General features: G+C 42.4%; 1 protein-coding gene across 1 annotated transcript in view; it reads right to left on the bottom strand.

The window, feature by feature from the left end:
* The window catches only part of CCDC6 (coiled-coil domain containing 6), a 107,396-nt gene that overhangs the window by 45,582 nt on the left and 36,296 nt on the right, over nucleotides 1-25,518 (bottom strand). The window contains exon 2 of the mRNA XM_065922388.1: nucleotides 8,316-8,465. Within this exon, the coding sequence (XP_065778460.1) occupies nucleotides 8,316-8,465 (150 nt within the window). The remainder of the gene's footprint in view (nucleotides 1-8,315; nucleotides 8,466-25,518) is intronic.

Below are 25,518 nucleotides of genomic sequence, written 5' to 3' on the forward strand. Positions count from 1 at the left end.
ACCACGCTGTATCCTCTGCCTAGAGTACCTGAAGCCGTTTCCTCCAAATTTCTGCAACTTTGGGGCGCCTCCCACAGACGCCTCCCACACACGCTCAGCATCATTTACACTCCTCCTTCAGGCTGGGATGAGCACAGTCTGCCTTAATCCAAAACCAAAGTTCTGTGTTCTCTGATTCATCCAAATGAAGCAAAAAAAAAAAAAAAGGTTCACTCTTTTCTGATGGTATAGCTCTTCATGATTCCAGATTAAAGTGGGGGTGATTTATCTTTGTCCCCACCTTTGGCCAACCCTGGGATCTGACTTCTAAAACCCCAGCTCTATACAACTGCCAAAAGCACAATTCAGCTTCTTAGCTGTTCTGTAACAAATAAATAGCAAATGTGCTCAGGAAAAGGGGAGCCTTGGGTGCTGGGTCTCCTCTCAATTTCCACCTTCCCCAGATCGCCCCCCAACAGTTCATCATGATCTTGTTAATTCTTCCACTTATCTTCAGTGAAGCTTGCCTGAATTATCTATTTGTGATTTTCAAAAAGGGGAAAAGTATACTTAACTTTTGCAAGGAAAATTGGTAGGCCCTTCCAGAAAATAAATTATTTTCTGGATGTTATTTTCTCGTCAGCATCCTCAACAGTGAGGACAACCTCTCACCTGAGTGGAGGGCTCCAGTACATGAGGCTTCCTGCCCACTTAGAATACCTCAGGGGCTAAGTCTGACCTTCTTACATTTGATTCCTAATAGCATCATGCTGCTTAAAGGGTTAACACCTTTGAAAAAAATCTAGTTAGGAGGAAGGTTTAAAAAAGATGCTCCATGAATAAGATAAAGGAATTCTTGAGGCTCTGGAGTCAACTCGGGGGGGGAAAAAAAATCCATTTTGTAAAAATTAACCCTTTCTTCTTTGAGGAGTAGAGAATATTTAACCCAAAGAAAGAATTTATTCTAAGCTGAGAACTTATCATAAATTAAAAAAAAAAAAAAGAAAGGAAAGTAAAGATAATTAGTAGTAGGATATATCTCTGTATTTTAAGGTAACTACTAACTGGGCTGACTAAACTTTTTAAAATGAAAAAAAAAAAATTACCCAAGAAATGCAAAACACTGCAACATTTGTAACTGCAAAGTTTTAAAATCATCTGCACAGCATTTCCAGTGATAGTTCAAGTCCATCTATGGTGCAGCCAAGTATCTTTCAATCTCCAAGGTTCACCTTTTCAACTAGAAATAACAATGCTTACTTACCCCTACTCTAGTGAGTAAAAGCAACTTCTCACTCCAGCTTCATCTCATTATCTTTCATTTCCTTCTCCTACTTTTACTTTCTACCTGCATTTCTCCATATTTTGTCAAAGAAGTCAGTCTGAAAAGCTTCTAAGCCCTGACCCTTGCTCTTACAATTTGGGGAGTCCAAGCTGGAGCATTAACTCCAGCCATAATGGTAACATACTACAAACACTTTGGGAAAAAACTCAGTGATCTGTGAAGACTAAAAGAACTGCCTCAAGTTTATTGTATTTTCTAATCATAATGCAAATTACGTTGGACTGAGAGATTTCTGGCATGCTGCTAACAGGAAAATTCTGCCTTATAATTTGGCCTCTGGTGGTTGTGGCATTTAAAATGCAATAAACACATCCCAGAAGCCCTGTGCAGATGTATCGTGAACACAATGTATAAGCCCCCTGTTCCATGAAAAGAAACAAAGAACACACACAGCTGAGAGTCAGACAATGTGGAGTGAAAAACAACAACGAGAACAACAACAACAACAAAGAAAACACAACTCAACTTTGTCCCAAATGTTCTGTTAGCTATTAGGTGATAGCCCATTTTTCTGCTTGGCATTAATAGCCCGGAAAAACTAAAAGCCAAGAGGGCCACTGGTCGAGGCAGCTTAATGAAGAACATATTTCAAGGTCTCTTCTCCCCTGCCACGGGAGAACAAGTCTTCACCTGAATGGATGTGACAGCAGTGTTTGCCTCGGTGCCTTTAAAATGAACTAAACAGGGTTTCATACATATTTATCACCCTGACATGTGATTCTGCTGCCTAAACAAACAAGATCACTGCACTGCCATCTTAGTGACTTGAGAACTTGGAGTAAAAGAAGGCAGCCTCAGATTCTGGCATATAGGCTTGAGAAGAGAATTGGGCATCTACGCGCACTTCTAGTGCCTGCGGACAAGCCTGCCCTCACCCTCCACAGACACAGCCTTGAAGGGACGGGGAAGAGGAGGTACCTGAATGTAAGCCTTTGTCTAGGTCAACAGGCAGATTCAGGGAGTTGTTCCAAGCCTTACTCTAAGTTTCATTCCTGTGCGAACACAGATGGAAGAATAATCTATTACAGAACAGCCTTGTGAACATCTCAGCTCTGTATCGCTTGACAATGGCGGCTTCAGCAGTGGTTTTTGCCCACAACTTCCTTCCTTCCCTCCATATATCATCTTTCCACAGATGCTAGGAAACTGCAACTGCTTTAATTCCCGGAGGCGTTCTCACCTCAGGGACCAAGTCAATAATAGTAACAATAAGTCATGCCACTTAAGAAGAGATCCAGAAAACTTTTGTTCTTAAGTGCTTTCCATCATTAATAAGAAAAATGTGTCTCCCCAGTAAGGGAATGAGTACAATCATTTCTATTATATTAATAGCTACCGTGGCATTGTTTTCTGAGGACCAGATCCAATTTCAAAAGTGACTCTACAGTACAAGACTACAAACTTATTTGTTATTTTAAGGTCTAAAATTTGAAAATTGGATTAGAGTGAAAACATTCACTGAGCTATATAATACTCGGTATTCCTATCTCAGTCCTGTTTCAGGCTTTAAAATAAAGAAACAAAAAATATTCATTTAACTTTTGGCAGCAGTATTGGTGGAGAAAAGTGTAGGCAACAATTGAACAGGGCTTCCCAAGAGCAGGAAGTGAACCTGATGCCTTGGGGTTACATAAAAGCAAGTGAGAAAATCCACAGGGACTAAAATCACTATCCATCTCAGCAACAACAGGTCTTCCATTTGGGACTGGTGCTTAACTGTTAGCCAGAGGAATTAGGGTTTTTTGTTTTTGGTTTTTTTTTTTTAAAGAGCAGCCAGTGGAATGAATCGTATCACAGCTGACAAGACAGTTAAGCCAATCACAAGAGCATTTTGTTTATGCTAGCTCTAAATGAACAATCTGGGTAGTCCAGAATCTTCCTGACTTTGCAACGAGCCTGCCTTTGCAAGGGGCTCCAGTGCACTGCAGTCTATGCAGTACATGATAAGCAGAAGCAATTATGATAGTGAAACTAAGTAAGACCCTGCAGGACCACCCCAGGGACAGATCTCCATCTTACACCTGCCCCCGCCTTGGCCCCTGCCTCTTGTTTGTAGAAAAGCTTTAAATTTGCTCTTTGGTTACAGAGCAGATTTAATTAGAGAAGTGAGAAAATAGTCAAGCAAGACAATATAATAACAGTTAAGCCATACAACAAGGACCTTTATTTTATTTCCTCCTCCGGGCTATAAATAATATCCTGAGCCATGTCCTTGAGTTGTTGTGCAGATACTAAAACCCCCACTAGGTGGAAGAAGTTTGCTGCATGCTGACCACCAGTACACATAAACCCCAGACTGGTTGGAACCAGAAAACTGATGGCTGAGGTTCCCGAAACATCACTATTTCCTCATCATCACCCCATCAGAGAATTGTGCATGAGCTGATCACGCACCCTGTGTCTCTCTCCCCTCAATGTCTCTCAAAACCCTTCCTGAAAAACCATCAAGGAGCTCATGTCTTTTGAGCACGAGCTGCCCATTCTCCTTGTTTGGCGCCCTGCAGTAAACACTGTACTTTCTTTCACCACAGCCCCGTAAGTGGACCAGCTTTGCTGCATATCAGGCAAACAGACCCCAGTCTAGTTTGGTTACAGCTGCAAGACTGTGAGCTCTCAAGTTCAGCGATACAGCTGGAGGTTTCAAAACATAAGGACAAAATAGGTATTTTTAAAATTTTCTTCTTAGGAAGTAAGATATTTTCTAATTACAAAAGTAATGCATGTTGCTTCTACAAACTGAGAAGGAAAGGAGCACAAGAAAATTCACATCCCTAAGCTCAGCACCCAAGTGTAATTACAGCCAGCATTTCAGAGAACAGTCTTTTAGACTTTTTTTTTTCCTAGCATAGATATTAGGAATCAAATTCTGATGAAGAATTTGATCACAAAACAGTCCTTACACATTTTAATCACAAATTATGATTAAGCAACAAACATCTCTTCAAGGCATTCCAGAACTGAATTTAGTTCTAGCGTAGGCTTGGCATTAGACAAGAAGGCTCCTTTTTAGGACAGTTCTTACCAGTCAAGTCATTGATCCCAAGGTCCAGGCTCAGAAACAATCAGATTTTTCAGACAAGAGGTTTTGCAAAACCAAGGTATCTATCTAGCAGATATACACAAAAATAAAGGAGAAAAACTACATGCTGTTTTGTGCATGTGTCTTTGTTTGCTTCAGACAGGATTAACATACTTGGAGGTGTGTTCAACCTCTCTTCCAAACATGATCTTTTAACAGGGCAAAGGGGTTTCTATTCATCTACTTAAATACATTTGATTCAGTTTTTAAAGGTATTTGATACCATCTGTATCATAGCAGATGGGAAGGGAGGTATCTCCTTTATAGTAATAATCTCATTTTGTTCTCAAGACCAAAGAATTCCTTTGAAATGCACATAAAAGCAACACTCACTATCAAAGACAACAGCCACAGCCAAGCAACAAAACCAAAATTGCTCCATAAATAGCCTCTAAGTGGCCTCTGGGTGAAAAATGTTAAACACTTCCCTGGTGAACAGGTCAATTTACTCCTCTGTCCATCAGTGTCACCGGCAGCACGGTTTCTCTTAGTAGGCTATCATAACAAGTTCTTATCCAGAAGCAAGCATCCTAGAGAGTCATACTAAAGTAATTACACAGTTGGAAAAGTCTATTGGTACCAATTACTCTAAAAATCTTCCAGATGGGAGATTAGTTCTACCACACTGGGTGGCAGAAAATGTGAGACTGCAACAAAGGACTGGCTGAAATCCTTCAGGAAAGCCTGGGGGATGGGTACAGTGGGCCTACAGCCCTTCTTTCCAGCGGTTATACAAGAGCCTTCCATCTGGCCACAGGTACAGAGATTTATCACAAAGTGGCGTGCAGCTGATCCCTGGTGTCTAAAGTAAGGGATCACCGATCATGTCACAGTGGGCACAGCTCTGGAACTTGCCAGAGACCTCAACCTCACACTACCTGCCATTCGTGTCTTTTCAAAAGTCTTAGAAAGAACCAGGAGCGTGGGATAAGGGGTTATTTCTTATGGATTCAGCTTCAGTTTGAAAAAATTCTTGGGGATGGGTGGTGGGGATGGTTGTACAACAATGTGAGTGTACTTATGGCCAGTGAATGATACTCTCAAAAATGGCTGCAATGGCAAATTTTATGTTATGTTATATTTACTTTTGTGAAAGTTGCTCAGTCGTGTCCCACTCTTTGCGACCCCATGGACTGTGCAGTCCATGGAATTTTCCAGGCTAGAATACTGGAGTAGGGAGCCATTCCCTTCTCCAGGGGATCTTCCCAACCCAGGAATTGAACCCAGGTCTCCCACATTACAGGTGGATTCTTTACCAGCTGAGCTATGAGGGAAGCCCAAGGGTACTGGAGTGGATAGCCTATCCCTTCTCCAGCGGATTTTCCCAACCCAGAACTCAAACCAGAGGCTCCTGCATTTTATTACTATATATACATATGGAATTCCCATATATAGGGCTTCCCTGATGACTCTGTGGGTAAAGAATCTGCCTGCAATGCAGGAGACACAGGAGACATGGGTTCAGTCCCTGGGTTGGGAAGATACCCTGGAGGAGAAAATGGTAACCCACTCCAGTATTCTTGCCTAAAAACTCCCACGGACAGAGGAGCCTGGTGGGCTACAGTTCAAAGGGTCACAAAGAGCCGGACACGACTGAGACACTAAGTGCGCACACACTCTCTCTCTCTCTATATATATATATATATATGTATACATATAATACATGAAAATAAAACCTAGGAACCAAAAAAAATAAATAAATTAAAAAAAACAACCTAGGAACCAAGCTAGGATTTATGTCTCAGAGTGTTGACCATCCATTTGCCCAGGTTCTACAAGTGGGATCACTAATGAGCTACAGACCCACCTAGAACTCCCCAATCAACAGACTTACATCCTCATACTGAACACTTTGTTTTGACTGAGGATGAACATAAGACCCAGTCATGTAAAGACCACGGCTCCACATTACAAACTACTTTGGGTAACACTGTCTTGCACTGTCCAGTTTGTATTAATGTATTACCCAGTCTCTTTAGAAAGATCCATGCCCCTCAAGAAATTTAAGTTTTTAATATAAGAAAATTTTTCTCCTGACCAAGTAAAACTATTTCTTTTAATGTAAGAATTCTGAAAAAATAATCTGGAAAAAATAATAATCTGAAAAAATAATTTTGGAAAAAAGAAAAAAACCAAAAATCTACATTTCTCCAAGTTACAGCTTTACTTATAGGACGTTCAGAGCTTAAATTTTAAGTTCAAACCTTCTTATGTGAAGTATATTACTATAATTAACCTCTTTTTCTGTTGCACATGGCTCTTAGGCGTTCATTCTATCCACTAGCTTGCTTTAAGGGACATCAATGTCCTTGGAAAGTAGGTGGGTCACGATAATAAGCTAATGAGAGGCTAGTTTAAACTACATATTACAGAACAACCCACGATGAAAATGAGTCTTTCTAGAGAAAAAAAAAGCATGATCTGGCTAGGATATTGACTGCTTTATAATGTACTTAAATCAAAGATTCCAAATACCAATGACTATGCAAGTTGAAAACAAAAAAATGTTTCTCAAAGTGTTAAAAACTAGGGCATCTGATTACACACTAAAATCAGAAAAGGAAGCCATAATCATATCCTTACAGTTCTGGAAGCAACATGCAGAATAATTAGTCTAATGCAGCCAAGGTGTGATAGAGTCAAAAGTCAAACTAATCTTCTACCTCATTTTTTTCTCTAAATCAGAATGCACAGGAATAAAGAAAACATTTCAACACAGAAATTCCACCATAAATCTCTGCTAGATAATACTGACTGAGGATCTCTATCCTTCACATTCCAACAGCTACCATATAAATCAAATTTTGTCCAAGATTATAGTGGTATCTTTATTCAGTAATTAGGTATGAAAACAAGAATAAAAAGATGGACCATTGCATGGTCTTAACACTAAAGTTTCTGATCTCTTCTTCCAACACTTGATATGTTAGAAGGTAAGAGAAGAATTTAGGAAGGTTTTTTAGGCTTCAAATATCCTTTTGCTATAATCTCTTTAGAATACATATTTTGATCAAATTAATGCGTAAAATCATTAGTAATGCCAGTGAATGAAAAATACAAGGAAAGATTTCTATCTTTTACAGCCATCTGAAAAAAATACCAATAATGGTTCTCTTTGGATAATTTTATACCTATTCACTATTTTGGAAATGTTGTGCTAAACAATGAAAACTCCATGTCCCACTTGTTCTCAAGTTCATACTAAGTAACCTGCATGATATTTGCCGTAAACAAATCTTACTTTTGTAATTTACTAGTAAGCTTCAAGGAGAGGAAAAGAAAACAAACAGGAGGGGAAGGTAGAACAATCTAACAAGAAAAATAAAAATTTCTGTATGTTGTGTGTGCTGTCTTCTATACACTACTAGTGATTAATATTAAAACATTTGTTATTTGTTCAGTAACATATTACTCACCCATCTGAACACAAATGATTGTGCATAATTTTAACTATCACAGATACATATATTTTTCTCCCCTCAAAGTGGCATTTCCCTTTGTATCTTCATATATTAGTACAAAAGACCCACTTCTGGTTGCCAAAATTGTCCACATATTCATTATAGATTCAACATAAAAGGAGAAAGAAATCTCACATTTGGCATTAACTCTCATAATCCCAAAATACTGCATACATCATTGACTCCTGTGCTAAGGCCTCAGGCTCATCAGCAATTTCTTGAAATGGTCAGGGTATAAAATCTTACCTCACCTAAGCAGATGATCTGGGAACCACAGTCTTGAGTATTATACTGCTGCCACCTTCACTTAGGTATTTTAATTTCTAAAGAATTTTAGCTACGACCTCATCAGCAAATGTTTCAAGCAAAGTGCTAGATCAAAGTCATTTTTTTTTTTCCCCTAGAGAAGAAAACAGGCAGGGAAGATAAGAGGGGAGAAAAGGTAATTTACCTGCATCAATTTTCTGGAGAGCTCATTAGTGAGGAACTCTTCTTCCTTCTCGTAATTTACAGCAAGGGTTTCTTTCTCCTTCTGCAAAGCTTGAATTTTCTTGAATAAAGTGTTACTTATGAATTCTTCTTCCTGCTCAGCCCGGGCTTGCTGTTAAAATTTTCAAAAAAAGAGAAAAACAAAAGAAAACAAAAATACGTTAAGCAAATAGGAATTTACTAATTGAAATATGGTTCTTATTTTCAGAGAGGGCGCCCATTTTAATTAGAGCTCAATTTTTAACTGTGAACCAATATACCCCAAGATGACAAAAACAGAGGAATTGAGTAGCAACCATAAAAGTAAACCTGTTACCCCAAAGGGACTCCCGGTACTATTGTCTTAAACGGATAGTTGTCAGTCGCTCAGTTCTGTCTGACTCTTTGTGACCCCTTGGATTGTAGCCTGCTAGGCTCCTCTGTCCATGGGATTCTCCAGGCAAAAATACTGGAGTGGGTAGCTATTCCCTTTTCCAGGGATCTTCCCAACCCATGGGTCGAACCCAGGTCTCCTGCATTGCAGGCAGATTCTTTACTGTCTGAGCCACCAGGCAAACCCTATTAAAGGGATATTTCAAAGAAATTAATAAAGATGGTTTGCAGTCTTTAGAAGCTATCCCAAATCAATCACCAGAATACAGAAAGCTCCTTCTCATACGGCAGACGGGTCCAATGCTGGGGTATGCGTATCAATTCAAGACAACTCTCAAGTCTCCTCATTCGAAGGGTTCAGAGTTAAAACACCTAGGTAACATCTTTTACTGAAGGAAAGAAGTACCGTTTACCAAAAGTAAAATCATGTCACCTCTTCAAGATGTTACTGAAAGGGTTTGGATATGCAATTTGAAAAGCAATACAGATAGACACAGATTAATTTAAATGTTCATTAAATATTTATTGGAAGGAAATAATAGCAAACAGCTAAAAAATAGTTGTTGCAAAGAGTCCAGGGGATGAAAGATAAGGATGGATGAGAGGAGTGTCATTTTTCACTTATTTATTTCCCTACTGGGAATTTTTTGGAGGTGAGGGCAAGTACAGGCATTACTAAATGTTAAAAACAGAAGAAAAGGGAGTCAGGCATCATTCAGTGGAGATGAAAATATTCTCCCATAGATTCCTCCCTCCACTTGTGTTTTAACAGAATAAACAGAAAAACCTAGTCATCCTTGCAGGAAACTAATTTTTTCAGAAAATGGGGGCTTGTTCCAAATGGACTCAGCTCTCTTCAAAGTACCTTTTAAGCTGCAACATTTTGATGCATGAGTCCCCAGTAACGCAGTCCTATTTCATCTGCCAAGTCCAGGAAGGAAAAGAACTGCAGCAATTCCAAGTCTCCCACACCTGTCACTTATACAAGACAGCCAGAGGGCAAGAGAAGAAAGGGCACCTACCTGAAACAATCGCCACCTTTTATTGTAAAAGGTCCGACAGCCACTCCCAACTCGCCAGGCTGGGCTGGCTGGGATTGCCACCCCCACCTGGAGAGCCCTGGTTTCTGGGGAGTTCATCCTCCCTGCTCCCCACCACAGGCAGGAAGGACGCCAGTGCCTGGAACTGCCTGCCAAGCAAATCGACCCAAGAAAGTCACGTGTATGTAGTACTAAGACTGAAAAAAGAGCTACATAGAAAATGGAAGCTTGGGGAGGAGGTATGGCACTCCAGTTCTTTAAGACACCATCTGGCATAGGCCGGGAGAGGTGAGCAGCAAAGAACAGATCACTCAGCTAATAAGGTTTTATGAGCAGCCAAGCGCACCCGGGGAGCAGGCCGGAGGTTCCCAGGGTTCCCTTACACACTCTGTAATTCAGCAGCGCTTCTCAAGGTTGTGCTCTTTACCCAGAGGTCAAGGGAGCACAGCCCGGGACTGGTACTTCCTCTCCCCTTTAAACTGACCCCCAACTGGGCTTCAAAACTCTCAGACTTCCAGATCTCATCCTAGTGCACTGGGCAGGAATCCAAAGCATTTCTTTCGGGCATATATGACACACACATCCAAGCCCGCAATCTGAGTTACCTGTTTTTCTGGTTTTGACTGACAAAGTTCTATATGATTTGAACTTTGATTATTCTAAAAGGAACAGGACAGAAAGGTAGAGAGGGGAACTGTAATGCCTTTGCAGGTGACTCTGCACTTAGATTTCAAAAGGATGTTTACCGTAAACTCATTTCATTATCAGATCAGACTCAACTTCTTGTGTGTTACCTGGCATTCTCTGCTTAGATGACTGGCAAATCTACCCAGAGTCCAGGAACAGAGAACCAGGCTCCAAGGCCCAGCAGACTAGCACTCCCTTTGCACAGGGACCTAGAAGTGAGAAGCTGAAAATAAGAGGCCAGGCCCTAAAAGTTTAAAAAATAAAAAAGACTGGGGGCAAGTTAGGTCTGTTCTGCAAGTGCCTTCCAAAGTAAGTGATGGTCATGAGAGACCCAGGCTTTAGCCAACAAAACTTGTCACCATTTTAGAATAGCCACTTATTTCTAGGCAATAGAAGCAGAATAATAGAAATAGAAAAAGCCACTCCAAGGACCCACCCACAACATCAGGAACTGTTCTACAGAGGCTGGTTAAAGTCTATCTAACTTAACAAGGGATTAACCAGGCCTGACACAGACCTCGTTTCACTAAGTTTTTGCATTGGGGACTGTTTTTCTGCTTCCCACAGCATCTAAACACACAGAGGAAAAACACCTATCTGGGGGATAAGACTCCAGGTCCCGCAAACATAAAACTAGTTCACCCTTTCTCCAACTGGCCACAGAGCATTTTTAGGAATTAACTCACAAATGAGCGGAAAAGACAGGGTGCTATATCCAACATGGCTCCAGAGAAAATTGTTTAAAAACTCAGCTATAGTGTACCGATGACCATGAGTAAACATGATCATCACAGGAGGTGCCATGCATCCCAGACAAGCAAGATGCATCCATTTGGATTTTCCCTGCAGCTTTCCCCCCTATTTTAGGCATTATCTTCTCAATCTTCATCTCAAATCCTGGCTTTCTCTTCCCCTTAAGTCCAAAACAGGCTTCCCAGGTAGCGTTAGTGGTAAAGAACCTGTTTGCCAATGCAGGAGATGTAAGAGAGAGATAGACATTCGATCTCTGGGTGGGGAAGATCCCCTGGAGGAGGAAATGGCAACCGACTCCAGTATTCTTGCCTGGAGAATCCAATGGAAAGAAGAGCCTGGCAGGTTACAGTGCACAGGGTCACAAAGAGTTGAACATGCCTGAAGTGACTTAGCACGTATGCACGCACACACATTCCAAAACAGGTCTTTTCATTTAGGCTGTAAAAGCAATCACTTTTCCAATTTATCTCCCCCAAAGAAGCCAAGAGCTAGGTAGACCACAGCCTAGGAGCAAAATAGGGCATGTGCTATTTGCAAGGAACTTGGGGTTGGACAGGTGGACAGAGATAAAACAGGCTGACATAAAAACCTCAGTTTTATCAAGCTATTTCCCTTTTATCTGAAATGCTTGAAAATCTCAGCATACCTAAACACATCCAAATTCTAAAATCAAACTCTATTCTCAAAACTAAAAAAAATCAATCAAGGTTACCTTATAACTCCCTAAACTCTCAAAAGAAAATATGAGCCAAACAATTACAAATTTTGTTTTGCATGTGTTTGTAGAGTTGAAGACTGCAAAAATCTGGGGGAAATAAAAAAATCTGTGATTACAGATATAGAGAAAAAACGAGTGGTTACCAGTGGAGAGAGCGACTACAGAGGGAAGGAAGGAAGAGGTACAATCAGGCATAAAATAAGCTACAAGGACATATTGTACAACATGGAGAATATAGCCAATACTTTATAATAACTATAAATAAACTTTTAAAAATTGTTAATCACAATATTGTACACTTTGTAATTTACATAATATTGTGCAACAACTATACTTCTATTTTAAAAATGTGATTATATGTTCACATTCGATAAGGTTCTAACTGCTCTGTTCAGAGGCTGAGTGAATGCCAGCATTACCTTACTCACTTATTGGTGTCTGCTACTTTGCCCCCCACCCAGCAGGGTTCACTTGACTTCTGCTGAAGTGAGGAGTATACAGAGTACAAAGCAAGTCTCAGTCTCCATCATTCTTTACTCACTCTACAAAAGTCTGATTAAAAAAAAAAAAAAATGGAAAACAAGAAAGGGACGGGTAGGGGAGACACAGGAGCAATTTACCAAGGCCTTTGGGAAAAAATGGCAACCCACTCCAGTATTCTTGCTTGGAGAATCCCATGGACAGAGGAGCCTGGTGAGCTCCAGTCCATGGGGTTGCAAAGAGTCAGACACGACTTAGCAAGTAAACAACAAACTGGGAAAAACAAACATCCATCAAAAAATTCTTAGAAAACAGTTATTTTCTCCTGAGTAACCACATATTTATTTAGGCAACCACACTCTAGATGAGCACAATTTTCTGCTGATAAGGAATCATTGTTGGGGAGGGAGGTGGGAGGGGGGATCGGGATGGGGAATACGTGTAACTATATGGCTGATTCATGTCAATGTATGACAAAACCCACTGAAATGTTGTAAAGTGATTGGCCTCCAACTAATAAAATAATATTTAAAAAAAAAAAAAAAGGAATCAATGTGACCCACTGCTATTATGAGCAGGGCACAAATCTGACAGGAGATTCCCCTGTGATTGCTTAGTGCTTCTGTCCTCCATCAGTCATATTCTGGAGATCAAGGGTTAATACAGAAAGGAGAATTTGAAAACTCTCAACAAGAGCACTTACCGTTGGCAAGAAAGTCCAAGCACCAGGACCAAAATTACGTAAGATGATGCAACTCATCATCTGTCAAGAGTAAGAAAAGGATGGTTCCCAAAGCGAAAAAAAAAAAAAAAATACAGGCATTTATCTATCTGACAGCAGGCGCAGGTAAAGGATATAATGAAGAGAAAGCTCAAGTGCCTACCAAGATTTTGCAACTGTTTTAGAAATTACCTTTAATTTGAATGTTGTTTACTTTAATAACAAAAAATCATAATGCTAAGATACCTTGGGGGTTGGGAGGGAGGGGGATACACACACACACATACTTATGGCTGATTCATGTTGTACTGCAGAAAAGAAGACATCATTATAAACCAGTTATCCTCCAATTTAAAAAACACCTTGAAGCTCTAATTTTTAAGAATTCAAGCAGGCTGGTATTTATTATTTTAATTGTTTAAATTCCTTAAATTTAGGAACCTATTTACACATATTATTCTAATTATTTAAATTTATTATTCTGTTGCTTAGCAACTTACAATTCAAATTTTAACAATCTTAACACCTCAGTTTGAAAAGGCATCTGAAACCAAATTGTCAGGATGGCAGAAACCAATACCAAGCCAGGAAACTGAGTAACACTATGTTCTCTCTCTGCTCTCATTTGTGAGGTACACCATTGCCTGTATCAATTGTTCTCGGAGATGCTCGGCATTCAGTGGAGCTCATGACAGAGGGCTGGCACCTCTTACAAGATTAACCTGGACGTCGGTCATACCCACGGGTTTATCAGAACAGACTACTATCCTGCCGTGGTCCTGCACTGGCTAATGTTTTAAGTGCCAGTAGATCCCCAGGAGAAGGGAACGGCAACCCATTATGGTATTCTTGCCTGGAGAATTCATGGACAGAGGGCCTGGCGAGCTACAGTCCATGGGTCACAAAGAGTCAGACAAGCCCGAGTGACTAACACACACACTGCAGTGGTGGGTGACAGGGAGGACGCGCGACAAGCCCAAGGCCCACACCTGTGATTCTTCCATTAGAAGAACTAAGGAAGTGATGTCAATTACATGCCTGAGAATTACAATCCTCTATTTAGGCCACAGAAGCACCAGGTTATCTCGTGCTTCCTCCGCACACTGTGTACCGGCCCACAGTAAAAGCAATTAATAGCTGATCGATGAAAGCATTTATATTATTTATCTTCCCAGTACTGTCAGCAGATCAGTAAGCACACAAGGGCCAGAATGGAGTCATTATTAGCCCTCACAAGCGTGCTGTGCTGCCCGACGCTGTGCCCAGGCCATTGTTCCAGGACTGCAGGCCAAGGGCGGAAACAGCAACAAAGGGGACTTTCAGGACAAGAACTCAGAGAATCTTGATATTAAAAAGGACCTTAATGGTTAACCAGTTTCATCAAGCTGCAAGGCTTCTCAAACCAGCTTAGTGAAAGACCAGCCCTTCCACCAGTTCGCAGAGGACAACACATCCCTCCGTGCCTGTCCTACTGGACATGAGCAGAAACAGCTCTACAGACATGCTTCGCCCCGTGAATTCAACAACACTCAAACTGGTCCATGCCCCGTTCAGGAAGATAAGCACCCTGGTCACCTGCTGGGATACAGAGCAATCAGAAATTGCTAGGGAAGTTACTAAATGTTTACAGTAGATTATGGGTTAAGAATTTATCTCCCCTTGGGCCAGTGACAAACAGAACACGTCCATAGGCCAAACTTTGTAGAGCATGGCTTGGGGTAGAAGAGGGGGACAGTGCATACCCACTATCAGACTCTGGAGTCAGGCTGCCTGGTTTATAAGGTGCCTATGCCCACCCCCAGCTGTGTAACCCCAGCCGAGTCACGGGACCTCTCTGGGCCATTATAATCTCCTCTAGAAAGTGAAAATAATGGCACCTCCCTCCAACTTGGTTATGAAGATAAATTCACATCAAGAGCTTATCATCCTCATACCTTGCATGAGTAAGCACTCGAGAGACATTTAGTAGGAGAGCTTGAACAGGGGGGATGTACAGGATGATTCATGAGAAAACAGTGAAGTCTTAGGGAATCTCACTTCAATTTAGCTAAAAGGGGCGATGAACCTATTTACAAAAGCATAAATAAAGACACAGACATGGAGAACAAACACACAGACACCAAGGGGGAATGAAGGATTAGGATGAATTGGCGGATTGGGATTGACATATATACACACTAAAAAACAGATAACTAATGAGAACCTAATGTACAGCACAGGGAACTCAACTCAACATTTTGTGAGGACCTAAATGGGAAGGCAATTCAAAAAAAGAGGGCATGTATGTATACATTTAGCTGATTCACTTTGGTGTACAGAAGAAATTGGCAAAATATTGTAAAGCAACTATACTCCAATCAAAATTTTAAAAAGAAAAAAGGAAAAATGGACACAGTTGTGGCAGAGAAAAAAAATATATAGTGGAAGAATTAAAAAAACAAAAACAAAACATGGTTTGCATGTATTGTCATAAAAAGACGTCTAGGGATTTCCCTGGTGGCCCATTGGTTAAGACTCCGTGCTCCTGATGCTTGGGGCCTGGATTTGATCCCTGGTCAAGGAACTAGATTCCACATACCACAACTAAAGATCCCAAGGGCTGTAACTAAGACCCAGTGCAGCCCAATAAAGAAATAAAATAATAAAAAAAGATGTCTAGCAAAAAATGGTTAAGTAAAATAGAGAAACAGAGAAGTAGAGAAAGTAAAGGTGGAAGCTCCCAAACAAAAATCACATACCAAGGACACAAACACTGGCAGTCAGTTAACAGAGACTGTTGACAATTCCACACAGACACTAACTGCCCTGCTGCCACGATAAGCAATGGCTCCAGACCTCCAAATTCTCATAAACCATAAAATAATTTTACCTAAAACATGCACAAACAAGAGGACCAAAAATGTGGAAGATATCAATAGATACAGGAAGGAAAATGAAAAGATTTCACGTACAGCTAATTATAAGACTAGGGAAAAAATAGGAAACAGAAAGAGAGTGAGAATATCTAAAAAGATGATGACTTCTATACAACCTGAGAATATCACATAACCAATCCAATGAAAGACTTGAGGGAACTGCTTGACTGTCCAATGGTTAGGACCCGGCACTTTCATTCCAGGGACTTGGGTTCAATCCCTGATCTGGGAACTAAGATCCTGCAAGCCAAGGGGTGTGACCAAAAATAAAAAAACAAATCCTGTGTTTGTTTTTGCCAAATCTGGCCACCCTATCTGGTTTCCAAGTGGCTCTCTCTTAAAAGTTCAGGTTTAGGGGTACAACACCATACTCATCCTTGCCCCTTCTTTGGCAAAAGATTGCTGTCCAAGATAGTTTTCCAAAAGTTTCTTTGGCATTATTTTCTCATGTTTTGTCTCTCAAAATTTTTTTTATCTCCTACTGCAACATTTCCCAGATCTTGTAGTGTACAGGAACCCTGAGTTTCGAACCGTGTCCCCACTGTTGTGACACAGCAGTGGTCAGCCACAACGCTACTTCTAGAAGCTCCTCTTCCCCCATTAATAAACTCCCAACCAGAACCGCCGACAAGTAAAAGCAAACTACAGTCATCAGATTGTTAAAATGTAATCCAACACTCATGACATGGCGTCTCCTACACAGTAAGCTCTATGTGGACATGGCAGTGAATACCACAGACATTGCCCCTGCCCTGAAGGGATACATAATCCTTCCAGCAATTAAAGAAAAGTAACATAGGTAATGCATACATTTAGCAGTTGGCTTTGGAATACTCTTAGCTCTATAAAATAGCCTGAAGAACCAAGGAATTTAAAATGAGATTGAGTGGTTCAGACGGTAAAGAGTTTGCGTGCAATACATGAGACCTGGGTTCAGTCCCTGGGTTGGTAAGTTCCCCTGGAGAAGGAAATGGCTACCCACTCCAGTATTCTTGCCTGGAGAATTTAACAGACAGAGGAGCCTGGTGTGCTCCAGTCCGTGGGGTCGCAAAGAGTTGAACACAACAGAGTGACTAATACACACGCACAACATAATTAACCCATACTTTTAGCAACTGGCCTCAGAATAATCTTGGTCATATAAAACAGGCTTCAAGAACCAAGGGGTTTAAAATGAGATTGTATTTTATCCACTATGGTAACAGAAGAAATGGCCTGGTACATGAGCACCCATACACCTGTTGAATGAGGAGCATAATCATATATGATGATACAAATTTTATATTATATACATATATAAGTGTGTTTGTATATATATTTATAAATGAATACTTAACTCTATGGACTCTCTTTCAATAATAAATGGTAACAGCACGCAATGGTGAAGCACGGATTATATTTCTGGCACTGCAGCAGGCTCTTTCCTATCTCATCCACACCTTGGCCTCCACCATTTCAGCCCTACATCATACAAGTGGAAACAGGAGCTGAGAATGGTCAAGCAACTTGCCCAATGATCCAAACTACTAAATATCAGGGTTACAAGTCAATCCTCAATCCTGGACTAGTTCCAAAGCGCCTAGTCCTTCTATGGACCCTACTATCCAAGAACAATGCCTTCCACTGGTTGGAGAGATGTAGAAGCAACCCAGCTCCAGAAGCCAAACCCACTAACTACTAAAACCAACATCATCCGCACTGTCACACACTGCCTGAGCATCACAGAGCAGTTCACCTTTGGGAGGAGATACCCTGTAATCTCCTTGCCTGAACAAGGTTACAGAATGTTAGGCCAGTGACAGGTGATCTTTAAGAACTGCAAAAGAGCCACTTTTGGCTACTGCTGCCATTGCTGCTACAAGAAGGAGACCCCATATAAACTGGTGGTACACGCGTCATGTGTACGTTTATGTATCGCTTCTGGGTGTTGACAGGAAGCTCTTCTCTCCTCCTCCTTCGGATAGTGAAAAAAGGGTAGTTTTCAGGGCTATGGAAAGACATGTCAAGGAGACTAGGGGGACAGGTCTGCCTTAAGCAGGTCAACGAGGATATGGATTCAAGTCTACAAGGAAGAACTGCAGGATAAGAAAAGTCACATGCTGTGTAGAAAAGAGTTAATGTGGCAGGCTGAACTTCTATCCTCTGGAAGACTGTTTGCAAAGGTAGCCCTGGGCTGGTGACTGAGAACTTGGATTTGGGGTGAGTTCCCATCAGGTTCATGAAAGTGGCTCTATGTGTCAAAATTTTTCAAACAAAATGGTCTGTGGGACTTTCCTGGTGGTCCAGTGGTTAAGAATCTGCCTGCTAATGCACGGGACAGAGATGCCATCCCTGGTCCAGAAAGATTCCACGTGCAGGGGAGTTTAAACTAAGCCCATGCATCACAACTCCTGAGATCACACGCTCTAGAGCCTGTGCTCCACAACAAGCAATGACAATGAGAAACCTGTGTATTTTAACTAAAGAGTAGCTTCCGTGTGCTGCAACTAGAGAAAGCCCATGCACAGCAATGAAGACTTGGTGTAGCCATAAATAAATTAACAAATTTTAAAAAGAACTGGTTTGTGACGAACACCTGCTTTCCTTAAGGAGTCTAAAATTTTGGTGTATGTTAAGCAGAGGGTACCTATGGGACCAGTCCCCAGTAAAAAGCGTCAGTGCTGTGTCTCTGATGAGACAGCATTTCACAGCATTTCCTTGCTGCTGGGGGATTGAGTACATCCCGATTAGCTCTCCCAGGAGAAAACTCCTGGAAACTCGTGCCTGGTTTCCCCTGGACTTCACTCCGTATACTTTTCTCCTCTGCTGATTTTGCTTTAAGGCCTTGCACTGTAATAAATCTTAGCCACAAGTATGATTAGATTTTGAGTCCCATGAGTTCTCCCATCAAACCAGAGGGTGGTGTTGGGGACCCTTGACAACCCTTTATTTAAAAGAATCCCCTGCTCTGTAGTGACCTAAATGGGCAGGAAATCTAAAAATGAGGGCTTATATATATATATATATATATATATATACACATACAGCTGATTCATTTTGCTATATGGTAGAAACTAACACTATACTCCAATAAAAACTAATTAAAACAATTTTTAAATAAAATAAAAAGAATGCCCTTTCATCTTTCCAAAGCCACAGGGAGCCATAGAACAGAGCACACCTCACACCTACTGTGCTCTAATGATCTCAGTGCAGTGATATAAGCTATAAACCAAAGACCTGAATTTAAGTGCAACCTAAGGTGGACCTGAGACCACTTAGCCAGAAAAATCTCCCCCTATCTCCAGACAATGGAGATCATTGAGGCACCTCAAACAAACCAAACACGTCTCTTGAGTGGACCTTGGTTTTTCTTTTCTTCCCTGCTATGTGCCCATGCAGTCTATCAGAAAGCACCATTTCTAACTGAAACAGACCCAGAATGTTCCTTTCTCCTCATTATCTAAGGGGCAGCCACCACCACTAGTTCTCTTCATGATTACAACAGCCACCTGGCTGGCCCTGCTGATTCTTCCACTCTTGTTTTCATACAATCTACACTCCAGCCAGCATCCATAGTGGTATCAGAGGCAGAAAACTAATCACTTCACCGCCCTGCTTCAAGCTCTCCAAAGGCTTCTCACCACCCTCAGAAATAGTGATTTCCTCCCATGATACACCAGCCCTCCCACCTGTGATGAAGCCCCTGCCTGCATCTTTTGCCCAAGCTCACAATACATGGGCCAACCAGCAGACCTATTCCCACCCAGGCCATGGTCACGATTCCTGTGGCGGGAGTTGGACGCTAGACCCTCTGACCCACGGCAGGTTGGCCACCTGTCATTTCCCATCTCCCAAAGAGGCTGGCTCTACACCAAACTTAGAGTCAGCCCTAAGCCGTCTGCCACCCCATGGCCTTGCTTTCTTTTCAGCAGAGGACCCACGGGAACTTCTTTTTCTCTTCCCTTGCTTGTTTACCACCCTGTCACTCCACACTACAGCATGGGCATATGAGGCAGGGCTGGGTCTGCTGGGACCTGACGTGGGCTCAGAGAACCTCACCTGGTAGAGGGCAAAGGCTCAGACGCTGGATCAACAGGCACACACACTTACAGGCAGGAAAATCCTCCTCTTCCTCTTTGGGCCTTTTCTCCCTCCCCTCCTCGGTTGGCTAGCTCATGGTCAAAGCATTAGGAAAGGTTCTCAGGACAGAACAAATGATGGAGGCATTATCACTGCTCTTGGAGGAGCCCACAGTCCAGTTTCTCCAGACCCTTTCCAGCTTTTCACGACCCAACGTCAGCTCTCACAGACCCTGTCGCTGCCAAACTGTAGCCTGTGCTTGGTAGCTCTGACTTCCATCCTGTCCCCCATCATCGGTACTGACCATGCTCATGCTGCACCCGACAGTAAGTGATGGACCGCCCGCAGGCACTCTCCTTCCTCCTCGTGCTAACAGCGTCTCCCACATAAGAGCTGAACACGTGTCCACCCAGCTGGACTACACCTCCCAGCCTCCCCGCCAGCTAGGTGCTGCCATGAGACTCATTTCTGGCCAACGGGAGGCAAATGCAAGTGGCAGGCAATAACTCTGGCGGCACATCCTTAAAAAGGGAAGAGGTGTCATCCAGGCTCACGTCTGCTTCCCACAGGCTGGAACCAGGCCTGGCAGACAGGAGCTGGCTCCACCCCAGAGGCCAGGTTTACCACCCTCCTCACCATTCCCCACTGGCAAGGGAACCACCTCATGGAGCCCTGGGCTGTTAAGTGGGAGCAAAAGACACTCAGAGCCACCGAAGTTGTGAGGCGGGGGGGTGTCTCCCTTTCAGCAGTTTAGCATCTACTGTAACTAACACAATTTCTGAAATGAAAACTCATCAGTATGAGAGGAGAGGCAGGTCTAAGTTTAGAAAATCTCCCCCAAATTAAAAAGACAGAAAGCTACAGCATAAGCATTATGATCCCATGAACGAAGGCTTTTAACAAGGATATGTAAAATGCACTCATTTAATAAAAAGTATAAATTATAAAAGTGTATTATATAAATGTATCTAAATATGACACATCCACATCACTGTAAATATTTTAAAAATTAATAAAACTGCACCCCAGAAATGTTAAAAGTGCCTCCAGAGTTGTTAGGCGACTAATTTGTCATACAACATCCATTAGTCTGAGAGCATCGCCTTATACATACTATGAATTCAAGTACTATAAAAATAAATACTCATCTTGCATTTGTATATGTGTATGTACACACACACACACACCCCTGGCAGGGACTGCCTTGCAGGCAAAGGAGTCCCAAAATCCAGTACCAAGACTGCATTGCGCTTAGTAGCTCAGTCGTGTCCAACTCTTTGCAAGTCCATGGACTGTACCCTGCCAGGCTCCTCTGTCCATGGGGATTCTTCAGGCAAGAATACAGGAGTGGGTTGCCATGCCCTCCCCCAGGGGATCTTCCCAACTCAGGAATCGAACACAGGTCTCCCACACTGCAGGCGAATTCTTTACCATATGAGTCACCGGGGAAGCCCAAGATCGCACTAGCATCACTGAATCATCAGGGGATCAGGATGGGGAACACATGTAAATCCATGGCTGATTCATGTCAATGTATGGCAAAAACCACTACAATACTGTAAAGGTAGTCAAAACTACTACTGTCCAGCCCCTTCCCCGGCACTCTGGGCCAGCTCTGAGAGGGGGGCCCAGAGGTTCTGGCCAGCAGTCCAGTTGGCAAACCAGGAGCAGAAGAATGGACACTGCGGCAGCCCTTGGAAGACCTCAGAACTGGTCCTGGCTTTGCTGTTAATGTCTAATGAACCTCAGCAAGCTTCCTTCTCCCCTAAGCCGACACTCCCCCTCTGTAAAATGCGAGATAATCCTTTATGACACAGCAGCGGAGACAAAACAGTCACCTACTCAAGAGGGACTCTGGGGAAAACCTGTTGTCATGGGAGGAACTGAGGCCACGCAATTGGGCTGCTCAGTAGGGAAGCAAGAACCAGAGTCAAATATCCCTCCTCCCCATGAGGTTCTCTTCCTCCATCACCATCCTGCCCTGGGGGTACTGGGCATTCTGCTTGGAACAGTAATTCCTATGACATCCCCCAAACTCAGCTGATACCTGGCCACAATGATGATAGTGCTGTGACGAATGTAAGAGAATACAATTTTTCCTGCAAAGATAGCAGGCCCCTGGACCAAGGAACTTAGTTGGGAGGAGGGGAAAGAAAAGAGAAAGAACAGGTTTATTGCAGAGAAGCAGAAGACTCTGAAGTAAATAAGCAGTCTATTACAAAAAGCATTGTTATCCAACCCTGTTAGACCATGCTTACACATTTGATAAAAACTGGTTCATGTTATAGGGCTTCCTTGATAGCTCAGCTGGTCAAGAATCCACCTACAATGCAGGAGACCCTGGTTCGATTCCTGGGTTGGGAAGATCCCCTGGAGAAGGGAAAGGCTACCCACTCCAGTATTCTGGCCTGGAGAATTCCATGAACTGTATAGTCCATGGGGTCACAAAGAGTTGGACACGACTGAGTGACTTTTACTTCACCACATAGGTATTCTGTGTCCCGTCACCACACTTACTATATTGTAAGTATTCTTTGTGACTAAATGTTCCTCTGAAGATTTCTGATGTCACGAATGTCCCATCTCACTGATAAGCATCTCCCTGACATTCCAGATGTTTTCAATACTTCTGCCCTAAGGACTGCTACAATGAACATGCTTCAGCAATGTCTAATGCTGCTCGGGATGGATGTTCCTTCTAGCAGCTTTCAGTAAGCAGTTACGATATGGGGATGTAAGCAAACTGCTTCCTACTTTCACAGCTACAAAGCTGTGTCTGTTTCCTCTGCTGTTGCTGGCAGGGAGGTGGTAGCCAGCTGACTTCCCACTCATGCTCTGCTTGCTTCTTCTAAGGTAGCTAGGGGTTTGGCTTCTGTGTTGATGTTCTGTGGACACCGACCCCTCTGGAGAGGGGAGAGGCACCATGCTTTTGTTAAACAGAAGCCTGGCTTTGTGACTTGGGGGTTGTTGGTGTCTGGAGAGTCTCTGCTTTGCTGTGAGGGAGACAGAAGGTTTAACATTGAGCAAGGGATTAATTTTCAGAATAAAGTTTCTATTCTGGTTGGACATGGTGGTCAAACTAAGTCAGCTTCTTGATACCTGGGGTTGAGTCACTTTCCAGATAGGGAAAGAGGAAAAAAAAAAAAAAGTTAGTCCATGTTTAGTAACTCTCCCTTGACAGAAGTGCCCAGAAAGCTCACTAACCCGCTGTTAGGAATCAAGGATCGACTGGGTAGTCGATCCAAATCCAAGAGATTTTGAAAATCAAAAGCTGTACCCATTGGGCAGGAAGTCAACCAGCCTGATCTGTGTTCATTTGGTGGTGAAGCCTGACCCAACAGCACATGAGGCTGCTTGCAGCTTTATTATGAGCCCTCGAGTGGGCTGCTCTTGCCTGCTTGTGCGTTTGATGATGGACCATGTTCCAACCCAATGGAGGAGGTGTGCTATATGTGGCAGATGCTCAGTGTGACTTTCCATAGCCCACCCAGTTATGAGTTGAAAAGTGTACCCCCCCACCACAAAAAGATACACTGAAGGCCTAACCCCATGGTACCTGTGAGTGTGGCCTTATTTGGAAATAGGGGCTTTGCAGATGTAATGAAATTAAGATGAGGTCATTAGGATGGGCCCTCATCCAACATGACTGGTGTCCTTGCAAGAAGGGGAAACACAGACGCATAGGGACAACGCCATGTGACTGCGGAGGCAGAGACTGAAATGCTGCCAGCTGCAAGCCCAGGAACGCCTGGAACTACCGGAACCTGGCAGAGGCAAGAAGGATCCTCCCTCAAGGCTTCCGGGGGAGCACAGCCCTGCCAGTGCTTTGACTTCAGGCTGTTAGCCTCCAGAACAGTGCGAGAATACATTTCTGTCATTTTGCGTTTTTGGTTTTTTTCATTTTGGCTGCATTGGGTCTTCACTGCATGCAGGCTTGTACCCTGCAGCATGTGGCAGTTCCCTGGCCAGGGTTTGAACCTGTGTCCTCTGCACTGGAAGGTAGACTCTTAACCACTGGACCGCCAGAGAAGTCCCAAATTTCTGCAGCTTTAGGCCACCAAGTTTGCGGTACTTTGTTATGGCAGCCCTGGGAAATGAAGACACATTCATTCCTCCCACCCAAAAGCCTTAATTCTCAAAGACATCTGGTCCCAAGGAAAAAGGGCTGTGTAAGGGTCATTTGAAGCATTGTTTTATTCTGACTATATCAAAGTAACACTTGGTGTCATTCGTTCTTTCTGACAACTGGTATTTAAATAAATTTGTGGAGTTCTTGTAATAAACTTTTTGTATTAAAAAAGGAAGAAAAAAGAAGGAGGGAATGAGAACACAGGACACATGCTTAGCCTTTAAAATGAGCAAAACAGGGGAAGTGCCTGGCAGTCCAGTGGTTAGGACTCAGCGCTTCCACTACAAGGGGCACAGGTTTGATCCCTGGTCAGGGAACTAAGATTCTGGATTCTTCACAGTGTGGCAAAAAAAAATTGCAAAACAGAACAATTAAAATCATCCAAGTACATGCCTGGTATGAGAACCAACGTCCGTCCCCCATTTCCATGATGTTGAGACAGTACTACATTTAAACACAAAACAGCTGGCAGTGTCCAAAACACTGAAGAATTAACCATGCTTAGTAAGTAATCAGATTATCTACTAGGATTTAATATTAGAAAAGAACGGAGTGAAAAAAAGGAATTTAATGGTGAAGTGTGTGTGTGTGTGTGTGTGTGTGTGTGTGTGTAACTTCCTTACTTGTTTATTTAGCAAATAGATACCAAATAAACGTGTCTAACATATGTCAGAAGCCACAGGGAATACAATAAAGCTCTAATGAGAAACAGAACCATACACTCTAAGTGGGATGCAACAGAGGGACAAAATGATCTCCTCCCAGCTCTGAAAATTTCTCTTTCGCACTAAACTTGCCTCCTGTTCTCCTACCCAATCAAGACTGGAGTTTTAATACTCTGATTTTTTTTTTTTTTGGTCAAGAGTATGAAAATGATCACTTTGAAATACTCCATTTACAGAAAGGTGGCCCATGGATTAACCAGAGATACACAGAAATGGACATATGAAGGTGTTCACTGAGTTGTCATCCACACTAACGCAAACAACCAATTCATCAACCACAGGAGACAAGCAAGGGCAGAATAATGCCTCCCGCCCTGCCCCAAAGATACAGATATCCTAAATCCCAGAGTTTGTGAATATGTAACTTACATGGCAAAGGGGAATTAAGGGAAGAGATGGAATCCAGGTTGCTAATCATCTGACCTTAAAATAAGGAGGTTATCCTAGGATATCTGAGTGAGATCGGTGTAATCACAAGGGTCCTTTAAAATGGTAAATAGAGGCAGAGAAGAGGTTAGAGTGTGGCCAAGTGAGAGGGACCTATCCTGCCACTGCTGGCTTGG

This window comes from Muntiacus reevesi, chromosome 2, assembly GCF_963930625.1.
Source record: "Muntiacus reevesi chromosome 2, mMunRee1.1, whole genome shotgun sequence".
Taxonomy (NCBI): domain Eukaryota; kingdom Metazoa; phylum Chordata; class Mammalia; order Artiodactyla; family Cervidae; genus Muntiacus; species Muntiacus reevesi.